This window comes from Pseudorasbora parva, chromosome 22 (assembly GCF_024679245.1).
Source record: "Pseudorasbora parva isolate DD20220531a chromosome 22, ASM2467924v1, whole genome shotgun sequence".
NCBI classification, from domain to species: domain Eukaryota; kingdom Metazoa; phylum Chordata; class Actinopteri; order Cypriniformes; family Gobionidae; genus Pseudorasbora; species Pseudorasbora parva.
The window spans coordinates 9,512,500-9,526,513 of record NC_090193.1 but is presented as its reverse complement, the minus strand read 5'-3'; the positions used below and the strand labels follow the sequence as shown (position 1 = coordinate 9,526,513).

Here is a 14,014-nt window from a genome sequence, read left to right as displayed (position 1 = left end):
CGTCATCCGCTGGAACGCCAAGTCTCTCGTGAACACGCACAACAGTTAGTGGCAATTAAAGATTACAGTGTTGAATATGGATATTTTTCTTACACAAAAATGCATCGATTTGGTTTAGAGCCGTGTGGAGCAGTTATATGATGGATATATGAACTTTTATGGACTTCAAAACAGAAACAGACATTCCCTGCCATTATAAAGCTTGGAAGAATCATGACTTTTTTCGTCTGAAAGAAGAATGTCATATATACATGAGTTGAGGGTAAGTAAACCATGGGCTAGTTTTCATTTTTGGGTGTACTATCCCTTTAATGCAATAATTTTCTGAGAGCTTTTAGCCATGTGCTTGCTCCCTGTACGTTGGCAAGCTATATGAGCCCCCTCTCTAAAAAGACTGTCAACATCTGCTGTAACCTAGTAGTTGGCAGCTTTAATTAAGCATGAGCAATGTGTTTATAGTGGCGAGATAAAATGCTGATTAAAGACTCTTACAGTGCAATGAAAATGTGAGCATTCACAAGCTATGATTTTATTGTCTATTTCATTTGGTCTGTTCTGCAGGATGGGTCATAAACTTGGCCAGAGTCACGTCTAGGCGGCTCATTTGGGTGGGAGTGGAAAGAAGCGTTACTGCCAGCCTGAATGTACCTGACGACCTCAGAGACGAGAGTCAAACAGAAACAGACTGGGTGGCACAGAGTCATTACAGCGCACACAGATCAAGGCTTTATGGGAAGGGAAAATTTCAGCAGGGGCTCATGAGTTTCTGCCTATGTGTGCTTTAAAAAAAACTGAAACCTGGTTTCCCTGTCTTTACTTTTCGAGTCAGTCTGTGTAGGTGTAAGTCTATTCCTGTATACTTCTGCCTCGGTTATGCTTTTTGTTGAAGGAGTTATGAGATTAGTTTTGAGCATGTCATACAGTAACTCAAACGGATTTCTGTGAATATCTTTTATGGTCATACAGTTAGCACTGTTTTTGTTCATTGTTCATCTTTTTATTTTGCATGATGTGAATTTATGTAATATCTGTCATTTGCACTGCTGACCTATTGAAACGTTCTGTTTGACTGTATAGGACTCGTATGAATGTATAAGTCACAGTTATATTGAGGCAAGATGATGGGTTTTACCCCTTTCCCCATTGTCTCTATAGCCTATCATGAATTGGTTTATAACTGCTTTTAATTTTTGGTGATTATTTCAAACACATTGAACACATTATTTTTCAGAAAGGTATTTTTTTTTCGTTCAGAAGCTTTTTGCATCCAAGTGTCTGTACAAAAAAAAAAACCGCTTTTCAAAACAATCTCGAGAAATAGGCTACTCACTTGAGTGCAATGACAATAAACTAAATTATCATGCAAGCTTTGGACCTTTATAGCAATGTCATCAGGATTGAAATGACTGTTTACACTTATTCTGATCTAATCCCCGTGATCACGATAAGATTTAAAAAACAAAAAAACACCCTGATTCATTCCCGCACCTTGTGGGAAACAGCTAATGCCCTCACGCTGCACTTCTATGGTAACAGAGCCTCTATTTCCGCATTCCTCACATACCGGCGGCAGAAGCGCTGGGCACGACTCACCCGGTGAGCGGTTAGGAGATGCCTTATCCAAACAAACATGAATATTGTGATACTTTAAACGCTGAGAATTTGATTCGAATCGTTGTATTTCGGGCTAGCGTTTGATAGACTCAATATGCTTTGAGTTTTCAGATTTGCCCTTAAATGGTCAATGACGTTTCCGGGGTTCCAATGCGTAATAAGAGACGGCCTACGTCAGACGCACAATCTCTCAGGGAATGCCCGAGAAAAAATACTCTGTGCCTTTCATCTCAAAGGAGACTAATTTTGGAAACTGATTCCTCATTTCTATTATTATCCTTCGATAAATCTATCTTTAATATCGAGTTAATTTTGACAGTCACTGTAAAATACTGGCGATTTAGCCTACAATGTTTGATCAATATGAGTGCACAAAATGTATACTATCACATGCTTGTGATTATGATTCTTCATAATTCATCATATAGACATAATTTGAACAGCCAGGTGTTTCGATGGAAAAGTCTCTCATAGGATGCACTGTTTGTTTACCAGCAGGTGTTAGCATTCACCTCTCAGAGTTCACAACATTGACCTGAGCAGCAACTGCATGGAGCTGGAAAAACAAAGCTCACAAAGAAGTGTGTCAGAGTTTTACAGAAAGGTGGTGGTAGGCAAGGCAAAGCAAGTTTGTTTATATAGCACATTTCATACACAATGGCAATTTAAAGTGCTTTACATAGAAAGGAATTAAAATAGGGATAAAAAATTGCATAAGAAAAAGAATACAACGTAAAGAGAATTAAAAATAATAAACCAAAGAAAAGAACAAAGGTAAACTAAAACAGTTATAAAAAGAAATGAAAAAAATGATGCATAGATAAAGTGCAATCAGTCGGACATACAGTGGCACAGTGCTCATTCAGTAAATGCACAGCTGAACAGACTGTTGGAGCACATCTGATCTGTGGTAGCTTAAAGGGATAGTTCACCCAAAAGTGATTTTTAGCCCATGATTTGCTTTCTTTTTGATACGAATAAAATGTCCTGGCTAATCCAAGCTTTATAATGGCAGTGAATAGGTCCATAAAAGTACATATCCATCATAAAAAAGCTCTATGTGGCTTAATAAAAGCCTTCTGAAGTGAACTAACATCTTTGTGTAAGGAAAAATATCCATATTTAAAACTTTACAAACTGTAATCTCTAGCTGCCACTAACTGTCATACGGGAGTTCACCAGAGAGGGTGGGCGTTCCAGCGGATGACGTTGGACACTGTGGTGAAAATATGCTAGTTCTCGTGCAAACTAAGTTTTGATTGGGTCGTCCCTGGAACACGGGAACCTTATGTCTGCGCAATACGGCATCCGCTGGAACACCAGTCTCTCGTGAACACGTGTGCGATTGTATCCGCTTCAGAAGGTCTTTATTAACGCCCTGGAGCCATGTGGAGCACTTTTATAATGGATAGATGCACTTTTATGGACTTCAAAACAGGCCCTGTAACCCTGACCTTATAGTTTCAAGTCATGAAAGAAGCATGAACAAGCTTCACCATGTGCCCTTGAAGGACACAACCGCAGGATGCAGTGGGACTTCTGCTACTTGTCTGCTAACACAAATATTACAGATTGTTCCTGAAATAAGAGATGTGTAAAATACCTGGGATATAACCTCTAAAAATGTATTACTAAAAAGTGATCGATTCATAGATCAGGTCAGATCATTTTCTGGAGGTTATCTGTACTGTCTCTTTATGGAGTAGAGCTTGCGAAAGCAGACGGAACTCGGCATAAATAACTCCTAATGTCTGCATTCCTGTCAGTGCAGTGTTGTAATGAACTGTGCCTGTAAGGATATGACGCCGATTCCAGGACAAGAGGATACAAAGACTATCCTTTGGCAAACTGTCTGCTGTGTTTGCACGTCACTTAGGGCTCTTGTTCTTGCTTAACATTTCCACTGAATGTATTCACACCTCGTGAGGTAATTCCCTCCCACTCCTCCCTGTACAGTAGAGAATACGCTTGGCAAGACATTGGGATTTGCAAGGAAGTTTACCAGGAAATTCTGTTATTTTAAACTTTGACCAAGGTAAGGGAATCTGCATGGCCCATTTACAATAATATTGACTAAAAAGAAACGTTGAATTGTCTAACACCTCCCCCCTCCCCCCCAAAAGCAAGACGTCAGACAGAGGAGTACAGTTCTCAAACAATAATTTATTGAAACAATATTGCATTTGACAAGAGAAGCATTGCATATATTACTCTATTTAAATTACTGGTAATAACTTATGCCTACAACAATTCATAGTATGTATGCAAGACAGCAGAAATCATTTTGTTCCACAAACACTGTCCTTCTCAGTGCAGTCTAACATTAGCAATTGCAGTCCATTAGTAGCTTGACATAAATGCTACTGCAGTTCATAGTTAATCATGTCCGGCACATACACGGATTATTCACTCAACATTTGAAAATGTCCGTCCCGCAGTCAGCGATAGTGACGTAGCCTACACTCGACTCTTTCCAACCCATTGCACATATGAAGCCGGGGGCGCTCGCGCGCCCACGCCGCCCGCGTGCAAGTTCTCCACCAGCTCCGCTCTTGTGCCGACCGGCAGGCAGCCTTTCACAGTTCATTTCCCCACAACTTGTTCCTCCGCTACCAAAACGACCACTTTTTCCCACGGAGGACACGACAAGCTGGAGGGGCAGGGAGGAATGTACCGCGCGCACAGTTCCAAGAGCTCCACTTTCTCTCTCTCACAGCCCCTTCACATGACGCAGCAGTCAACGGCGGCTAGTGAGCCCTTTTGCTTTCATTCGCAGAGAATGACTCTTTCATCCTTTCCTTGCAGCAATAGCACCGCGACTCGTTCAACGTTCTTGCAGGGACAGATAAGGAATCCATTGGTTCTTGCAACGGCTCTCTTCACAGTAGTTGCCCACGTCCTTCAGTGCCTGGCTTTTGAGTGGCTGGCATTGGGAGTTCTGAAAGTGCATACAATGGACCGTAAGTCAACGTTATATGATATTCGGTTGCATTATGCAAAGCACCGTGCGAATTTCGAGTCTACTTACAGTGACTAGGATGCAGTGGAAGTCTCTAGGCTCGCTGTTGTCCACGGTGGTTGGCTCGCCGAGCACCTGCGCGAGGCGCCTCAGACCAGACACCCGCAGGATGTTGATGTCGTTGTCGCAGCAGAACGCCTGAAGGAGCGTGAAGTGAATCTGCAGCGCAATGTCGTCCTGGTCCTCCTCGTCGGTGGCGAGAACGCACAGTACGACACAATCCGGATCACTGTAAATCAAACCAATTGCAATTAGACTCCTGTTTGTGGCGATAAAGCAATCTAGTAACACCGGTCTAATATGTAAAGTCAGACATAAATAGGCTATGTACTTACACATTCATTAGTTTTGCAGACTCATAAACGCCGACTGTAAGACAGTCCTGTCTCTGGGCTGCCACCAGCAGCTCTTCCAATGCGTGGCTCACGGTGTCCATTCTGTAACAAAAAAATCGACTATAGTAAGCGACATTTCTCTTTATAGTAGGTACGCCAATTGAGATTCGCAGTTGATATTCATGCATGCAATAAAAAAATAACTTACTTTTTATCGGTAATATTGCATCCAACGACTTCTTCCAGGGTCATTTTGCTTCAGTAATAGTAATCCACAAGTCTCCAGGAGAGCTCGGAAATATTAAAATCCAGTCAAAGTGCGCTGTTCAAAGTATAATCCAGAGATCTGTGAGAGTTGTAGTATTCCTTTGCTCGTTTCGCTGTGTCTGAGAATTCGTTTCTGCCGAGTTCAGGCGAAACGCGCGCGTTATATACCGCGTTCGAGTGGGCGCGGCTTCGCCAAACGCTCGTCTTTCTGATTGGTTAGAAATGTTCCACAAGCTTCTATCACTCGCTCAACCATTGGTTATGGGGGAAACTCCTGCGTTCACCCCACGTGGGCTGATTCGCGGAATCTCTCCCCAAACAACGAATGCACCTAGTAGCTTTCAATTTGTTTGTACCGAGACCGATGGAATTTCCTTATGGAAATGATGGAGTTTCCCAGTTGCTTTCGATGTGCATGTTGCAGCTACATCTGAAACATTTGCATCATGTAGTCCCGAATTCCGCTTTCATTTTTCAATTGCAAGTAGGCTTATAAGTGGGAAAAGAATATCATTGTATCATATGCTTCTCAAATCTATAACATTTTGCTACGTACTGAAATTGCACGGTTGGTCGAAACTCCCTTACATGGGCCTGTGTGATGACTCGTGACTCCTGCATCCTGAGGAAAGCGTGCGCACGCACAGTTAGCGACGAAAATGATGCATTATTAAAATCGATGGCGATTTATTCAGTGGGCTAAATCATCGCAGAATGCACAGTTTTGTTTTGCAGAACACAATTCGCCCGCAGGCTCTAGAAGGCAGTAGAGTTTCTGTCTGCTTGTTACCTGGAACTTTCATCACCCAAGCTGTTCCAGTTCCACCGGCTAATTATAGCCACGGTACAGTCACAGGATCAGAGCTGTTGATGCTATCATGGGACCTTGTTGTGCTGGAGTTACGAAACCCGACTGCACAAGCACTGGGGTCAACATCTTAAGGGGCACTTCATTGTTTAATCGAGTTACTTTCCTCGATAGAAATGCCTTCAGGTGTGGATGTCCCTGCTGCAGCGACTCTTCAGATATGGCTTGTGCATGGGAGTGCATTTCAGTCCTTCAATTGGTTCTCAATATTTCCAATCAATCAATAACTCAAATCATTTGAACTGAATCGATTCACTGTTCTAATGCGCCATCTGCTGTTAGATGATCACTGACTGACGTAAGATATCACACCGTTAGCTAATCTTTGGAAAACGACTTGGAATCTGAAACTTCATGTAGGCCTAATTTTGTATGCCACAAATTGAAATTAATCATCAAGAAATGCCATAATATGATAAATAGCGCTCCTGGCTCAAGCCAAGCATTTCAGTAATCAGTACTTCAGCAGAACTATCGTCTATCAATGAGCGCCCCCTACTGGTTATGATATGTCACTACAAATGAATTGTAAAATAGCTCATACATTCTATCTAAATTCTTAATAAATAAATACATTTATTATAAATAAGTAAATTCTTGGATCAGGGGAACTTTTCTGTCCTCTAAAGAGACGGACAGTAGCAAAGTACATTTACTTGAGTAGCCTATCGTACTTAAGTACACTTTTTGATTATCTTTATTTTTATTTGTTATTTTTTTCTGGAAACTTGTGACTTTTACTTCACATTTGAAAGGCACATATAATACTTTTTACTCTACTGCATTTTTTGCAATGTCATTGAAGTAGAAGGTAATTTTTATGTAGCCGCTTTGAGCTTGTAGCCACATGAAGTTTAATGATTTCCCGGCGTTTTTTGATGGCAAAAATGAGTTCCTTGGCGCAGTACTCAAAAATATAAATGTCTGGAAGAAAGAGAAGAGCAGACATGTGAATAAGTCTGGATAAGGTGACGACGAGAAAGAACTCAATTCAATCTGGAAGCGCTCACAGAAAGCTGCCAATTTATCTGCTGTTAAAATGAATATTGGTATATAATATGGTCTGTGAAATTATATTTTTATGGTTTTGCCCGCCAAGTTGCAATAGCCTTGTGGATACACCATTAACATTTAGGTAAAGTTTGACAATGACGTATTATGTATGTTTTCAACTTTGATAAGAGCTTTGCAACTTTCAAACAAGTATTTAAACGAGTTCAGAGGGTTTTCAAACTGGGGTCCGGGGCCCCCCAGGGGTCCTCCAGAAGGTTGTAAGGGGTCCCCAGAAAATTTCAGAGAATTAAATGACAAAACAAAATTGGATAAAGTCTACTGAACAATCTAACTGTTTCATTTCTAACGGTTTCTCTCGTTGTTTGCCGTACACATGCTCTCCAGATTTGTATATGTTTGCTTTGTATCTTTCTAGTGAGTTTTTCTCACTATAGTCCCCTTTATCTCGCTCAGTGGGGCTGTAAGGCAGTATTCTTAATGCAGTACGTGAGCTGCTTTCACTGTGAGGGGACCCGCGGTGTGTGTAGATAGAAATGGTTAATTATATAAGGTCTTTATACACCACTGAAAGCATAGTTATTTATATTGCATTTCTGTCAATAGATCCTCATAAATACTACACACTGCACCTTTAACTTGTGACTAATATTTAAAAACTCCCTCTTAAATTGCCCGAATTCCACCAGCAAGTCATTTTAGCCTGGACAATTTGTTATCCACACAATTTCTCCCTTCACACTTCATTTGGAATAATGCCAATACATTAGTTGCCAATACATCTTTATTTTTAAGGAATTGGTTTAACAGGGCTATTAATTATCTTATAAACAGGTTTGATAATTGTGGGAATCTTTTAATTTATGAACAATTCATGTGAACCCACAGTTTCCCTGAGCATTTTAAAGAATTGAATTTAAAGCTATGTACTCTGCTTCAGCTTGTTCGAAATCTTATTCAGTATAACTCAAAACTTTTGATAAAAAATGCAACAACAAACATATTTGTACTATTTTTCAAAAACAAAATGAAATAGCACTTTGAGGAAAACATTTTTGGAACTCTATTATCAATAATATCTGTTAAATAATTAATTACAAGATATTTTGATATTGATGATTTATGCTCTGCATTCGATTTTTGAATGTATCTTTAATTTAATAAGGTTTACATTAAAGTATATTATTGTATATTATGAAATCAATGTTAACAAAGATCCTGAATATATTGTTAATGTATTTAGCCTATATTGCTGGCAAAATTGCATATAGCCGCGGCATAAACAAAAGTTATGTAAATTCATGAATTTAGGGTGTTTATGTAATTTGATTCTTTATGTCTTCTCGCAGTTGTTAACATGTTTAAAACATTATGATACCATTTTCGGATCCCCTGCCGCCAATCAATGCCACACATTGTTTATACTGTATGTAGTGTTACTTGTTCTATCTACAAAAAAATAAAAAAAACGCTTATAGGCCTAAACAAAGACAACCGTTACTGTAATTTTGGCTGAGCACACATCATCCTCCTCCTGAATGTGTTTATTGGACGTGTATCGTCTTAGATAATTAGCAAGACTTAAGACTACCTTCATGCTCTTTGAAAAATGCCACATCCGTGAGGAATAACTTATCCTTAGCACAGGGGGTTTGTAACAGTTCTAATATACAGGAAGCCGAGTTGGGGGGGTTGGCAGTGGTTCTGCACAGGCCAGTCTCACGGATCCCCCGTGGTACCTATTCATTTGGAATACACTTTGCACTAATCTTGACACCTCACTCCTCACAGTACACACACAAGTCGGGTCGATGGTGGGTTTGCATAATGTCTACAAGGTCTCCACAAGTCCATGGGTCGCAAAGTAACTAACACACCCATTACTAAGGTCTTGAGAACTGAGGCTGCGTGTAATTGAGTAATTAAGAGAGATTACGTGTAAATAATATGGCTGGGTCTACGAGAAAAATATCAGACGGAATTAATTATGCTTTTGCGTCCAGTGCGCATGTCCATAGGCTACTATGTAAGATTCAATATAAGTAGCCTATCTTTGAATGTTATGATTAACACAAAAATGTATTTAAAAAAACAAGTCTGATTGACAAACATCTTTAAAAAAAAAAATTTAATGAATTTTGCGGTCCAAAGAATTTCGGATTCGTTACAGAACAAGCACGACGTCGTCCAATAGACACCTTTTTTCAATTGTGACGTAGGGACGTTTGAATCAGTTTTCTAAAAATGGATCACCTGTTTTCAGGAGATGTGTGGAGGCAAACGGGGAAGCAGACAGGGACGTCGTCAGGTAGGCCGTTTGCAACGCAGTTTAACACCTAAAGTTTAATTGTATATCTTGTTAAGTTTAAATTGCAGCCTTTGCTGGTGTAAAGTTTGTCAACAGCATGTCCTCACCTGGTTTTACTGACATCTTCCATTGTGAGGACACTCCACAATCAAAGGGGCCGTTCTCATACACTGACGATGGGCTCAATGATAGTTTGGATGGGTAAGGCACTGGTTAGCTAATTGATAAGTTGTATCATTCTTACGATTAGGTGATATTTCAGTCCATAGACTTTTTAAGTGGTGGTTCACGGAAGTGAAATGTTAAAAGCTTTTCACAATAATCTACTTATGTCCATTATATTAAATAAAAATAAATGCTTTTAAATAATTATCATACAATAATATCATATTTCTATTGTACACCAAGCGTATTGTCATGTCCCTGAGGCACTTAACTGAATTTGTACTTAAATCTATATATCCCTGCAAGATATTTTATTAAAACTATTATTATTATTATTATATAAAAACCTTAAAGGGATATTGACCCAAAAATTAAAATTAGCCCATGATTTACTCACCCTTGTTCGTTTTACTCACCTAGCCATCCTAGGCGTATATGACATTCTTCTTTCAGATGTATACAATCAGAGTTATATTAAAACATGTCCGGGGTCTTCCGAGCTTTATTATGCTAGTGAATGGCTGTTTCTGTTTTAAAGTCCATAAAAGTGCACACATTCATCAAATAACTGCTCCACAAGGCTCCAGTAGGTTAATAAAGACCTTCAGAAGCAAATTGATGCATTTGTGTAAGAAAAATACCCATAAGTATATACAATGTTCTAATTTTATTGCTGCCACATACTTAACTACACTAAATGATGACCAGTGGCATTTTGGGCGCACAACCTCGACCCACAAGTGTCTCACATAATTTATGAAAAAACTTCATAGTTTAAAGATCTACTTGCCAAAATCATGATAACTTATAATTTTATTATAAACCAAATATTTAATCAAATGTGTCCACTTAAACTTTGACAAGCATCCCATGTCAGAAATGGTAACAGAATGGCTGTGTTGTGCAAGCAGATCTGTTGACCCAGAAAGAGGGGCACAAGAGCCACTAAATTAAGAATATTTTACAAATATAGAGACCACAGATTTTTATTTTACTTTTGTCCCTTGAAAATGATCATAAGTTACATTTGTAGTTATTAAATTTGAGGCACACATTAAATTGTTAGTTCACCCAAAAATGAAATTGATGCCATTAATGACTCACCCCAATGTCGTTCCACACCCGTAAGACCTCCATTCATCTTTGGAACACAGTTTAAGATATTTTATATTTAGTCCGAGAGCGTACCCGTGTATACACATTATACTGTCCATGTCCAGAAAGGGAATAAAAGCATCATCAAAGCAGTTCATATGTGACATCATCTGGTTATTTAGAATCTCTTGAAGCATCGAAAATACATGTTGGTCCAAAAATAACAAAAACTACGACTTTATTCAGCATTGTCTTCTCTTCCTTGTTTGTGTTCAAACCTCAAATAAAGATTAAAACGTTTGTGACTAAGTGAATCGATCAATGATTCGGATCGCATGCCAAACTGCTGAAATGACGTGATATTGGCGATCCGTATCATTGATCGATTCACTGATTCATAATCGTTTGAATCTTTGTGATTCTTTAATTTGATTAACTGATAACAAATTAACGTGATCGAAATTCTTAACGATCAACTATCACTCGTCAATTAATCATGCCCATCCCTAGTAGAAACATGACGGTGCAAAATGATGATTTAACTGTAAGGGGACCTGTGGTGTATGTAGACGGAAATGTGTCACTGTGAGGTAATAAACATAACGGTTCATTTATAAGATCTTTATACACCACTGAAAAGTTATTTAAATTCAATTGCATTTCTTTCAATATCATCATTAATACTAACACACTGCACCTTTAAGTGTAAAAACGTACATCCACTAAGGGCAGCTTTCTAAAACGAACATATGCAAATACACACTGTTTTTCAGGAGTTCTACTGAATTGACTGATGTTTTTGAAGAGGAGTTCTGTGAGGGCGAACTCTGGATTCCTCCAAATGATGATTTGACGCAACAAATTGCTGCCCAGCTCGAGAACTACCTTTCTGATGAAAACCTATCAGATGATGCTTTTCTGCTTAAACATGTCCAAAGAAACAAGATGGGTTACGTTAGTTTGAAGCTGCTGACATCTTTCAAAAAGGTGAGCTTAAATGACCAGCATCATCGATCTGGGTTGAAATGTCTTCAGGAAATGTTTTTCATTGTCTCGTCATAGATTCGAGATCTCACGCGGGACTGGCGCACCACACTGGCTGCTGCAAGAACCTCTCCACAGCTGGAAGTGAATGAGATGGGTACCAAGGTGCGTCGAAAGACTCCAGTACCCGATTGGCTCCTGTGCATTCCCACAAGCAAGCTGCTTCTGGCCTGGAACTTGCTGGACGGTGTTGGCCCAGTCAAGGATGAGTTAAACGGGTCACCGGGTGGGGAACAGCTAGGCATCATGGAAGCCGCAATGCGGGTGTTTGTCCCCTACGGCACCATCTCTTCTCTTCGCATTCTGCGCCCAGGCAAAGAGATCCCTGCAGAGTTGAAACGCTATACTAAGAAACACCTCGAACTGGGACGCAAAGTGTGCGCTGTGGTGGAGTTTGAGGATCTAGAGGCCACGCGCAAGGCCTACGAGGCCCTGAAGGCAGAAGAGCAGCAACAGGGTGGAAGGGGCATTTGTGTGGTCCTGCTGGGTAGCCGTGGAACTCGCAAGCCAGGATGGAGCCAAAACCTTGGGGAGGAAGAGTCAGAAGAAGGTATTGACAATGACAGCCTAAAGAAGCCTACCAGAATAGCCAGGCGCTACCTTTATTCTCTTGAGGATTCGGCTCTTTGCAGCTCTTCAGAGTCCGATTTTGCCCCTGCCTCACCTCGGCCCAACCGCAGGGTTTCCCGCCCTCAGGCCCTCTATGGCAGTCCCCTCGCCATCCCGCGGATCTCGACTTTCTGCTCCGACCCTTACAGGAATCCTCTTGGCAGTCCCGTAGGAAGCCCCCTCCTGCCTCGCAAGCTTTTTCCTTGCAGTCATGTGACCTCTCCTCTGGCCACACATCCTTTCAGCAGCACGCCCACTGCAGTTGGTGCATCCTCCTTCAGCAGGAACAAGGGCTCGGGTGAGCTTTCCCCAGACGACTTGGGGTTCACGAACAGCCCGTGGGTCCAGAGACGTAAAAATGCCGCCCAGGTGATTCAGCCAGAGATGGGTAGCTTGCTGTCACCCAATCGGATTGTGAGGTCTTTGAGAGTCCTGGTTGTGCGCCAGCCTGTCGGCCCTGATGGGACCAGGGGCTTTCACAACTGCATTGGAAGAGGGAAGGTTCTGCTGCCCCACTGACCCTGTCAAAGATGCATTGTAAAGTCCTTTTTTCTCCTCTGAGCCGGAATGAGAACCGTATTCTGCAGGGAAATAGAAGCACTTTTAATGCAACAAAATTGTTTATTTCACCCATTAATGAAAATGGGGGAAAGTAATGTAAAAAAGTCTCTAATTAAATATTGAAATAAAGAGGAATTTGTACTCCAGTTTTCTTAATTTATAAATGTAATTTAATGATTATTTCACTATAAACCATAACTGACACAATTTGGACTGTCTACACCAGATGCGATTGGAGTGATGCGACAAAGACAATAACCCATTATAATCTCTGACATCTATACTGGATGCAGCGCAACCCATCTCTGATAGTGAACTGTATTGACGTGAAGGACATACTTTGTAATGGTTGCTTTGTCGCATTCAGAACTGGGGCTGGGATTTCTATATCCCAGCATGCTTTGTCATGACACTCAAAAGGGACAGTAGCTAAATTAAGGCTGCGTCCGAAATCGCGTACTATGTGAGTAGGTACTACATTTGAATTAGAACCTACTTCACGACCATTAAAAAAGTACGTTCTATATAGTATGAACACGGGTAGTATGAATGGAGTCGGACGTACTACATGCGCCATGATGGAATTGTCACGTGATAGACGCTGTCATGACAGCACGGAGATTTAAAGAGCCCATTCCACCGACTGCACACATTCGCGAGCGATGTTTTTAGATCTGCTTCGCTTTTATCTGCGTTTTCACATCGAGCTCACAATCCAGAGGAGGCGTCGGTCAGCTCCTCGCAGGTCACGCCTACGTCGAGGGCTTGTGCGGAATTTCTCAAATAATGCAAGTATTATAATTTATTTAGCTTTTAAATATTACCTCAGAAAAAAATGTGTGTATGTGTCTCTATTATTGGAGCTACAGTGGTCCCTAGAGGCGACACCCACCGACCACTGGCACACTGGCTTAGGCTGAGTGTGAATTTGTGTGCCAAACATTTGAAATTCTAGCTACATATCACATATTTGAACTTCATGTTTTACAAATTATGTACTTCAAGTGGAAATCTAAAAATTACCGAGAGCGTAAAGTATTCATCTTGTACACGCTTTAAAATAAACATATCATTATTGAATTATTCTAAAGCGATGCCTTCTAAATGAGATTGCTATA

At 40.5% G+C, this 14,014-nt stretch overlaps 2 protein-coding genes across 3 annotated transcripts; one reads left to right on the top strand and one right to left on the bottom strand.

Annotated features, from left to right (window-relative positions):
* Positions 1 to 3,757: 3,757 nt before the first annotated feature.
* Positions 3,758 to 5,379, bottom strand: gadd45ba (growth arrest and DNA-damage-inducible, beta a). Its single transcript, XM_067431648.1, has 4 exons — positions 5,177 to 5,379; positions 4,969 to 5,070; positions 4,643 to 4,862; positions 3,758 to 4,552 (listed from the first exon to the last, which is right to left on the bottom strand). The coding sequence occupies exons 1-4, from the start codon at positions 5,218 to 5,220 to the stop codon at positions 4,439 to 4,441; spliced, it is 480 nt and encodes a 159-aa protein (XP_067287749.1). The 5' UTR covers positions 5,221 to 5,379; the 3' UTR covers positions 3,758 to 4,438.
* A 3,913-nt stretch (positions 5,380 to 9,292) lies between these two features.
* On the top strand, positions 9,293 to 13,040 carry larp6b (La ribonucleoprotein 6, translational regulator b). Of its 2 annotated transcripts, none has more exons than XM_067430843.1 (4): positions 9,293 to 9,422; positions 9,508 to 9,623; positions 11,456 to 11,669; positions 11,745 to 13,040. In XM_067430843.1, the coding sequence occupies exons 1-4, from the start codon at positions 9,381 to 9,383 to the stop codon at positions 12,852 to 12,854; spliced, it is 1,482 nt and encodes a 493-aa protein (XP_067286944.1). In that variant the 5' UTR covers positions 9,293 to 9,380; the 3' UTR covers positions 12,855 to 13,040. The 2 variants fall into 2 exon arrangements, with proteins under 2 accessions (XP_067286944.1, XP_067286943.1); XM_067430842.1 differs by having other exon boundaries at positions 9,344 to 9,422; positions 9,491 to 9,623.
* Positions 13,041 to 14,014: the final 974 nt, after the last annotated feature.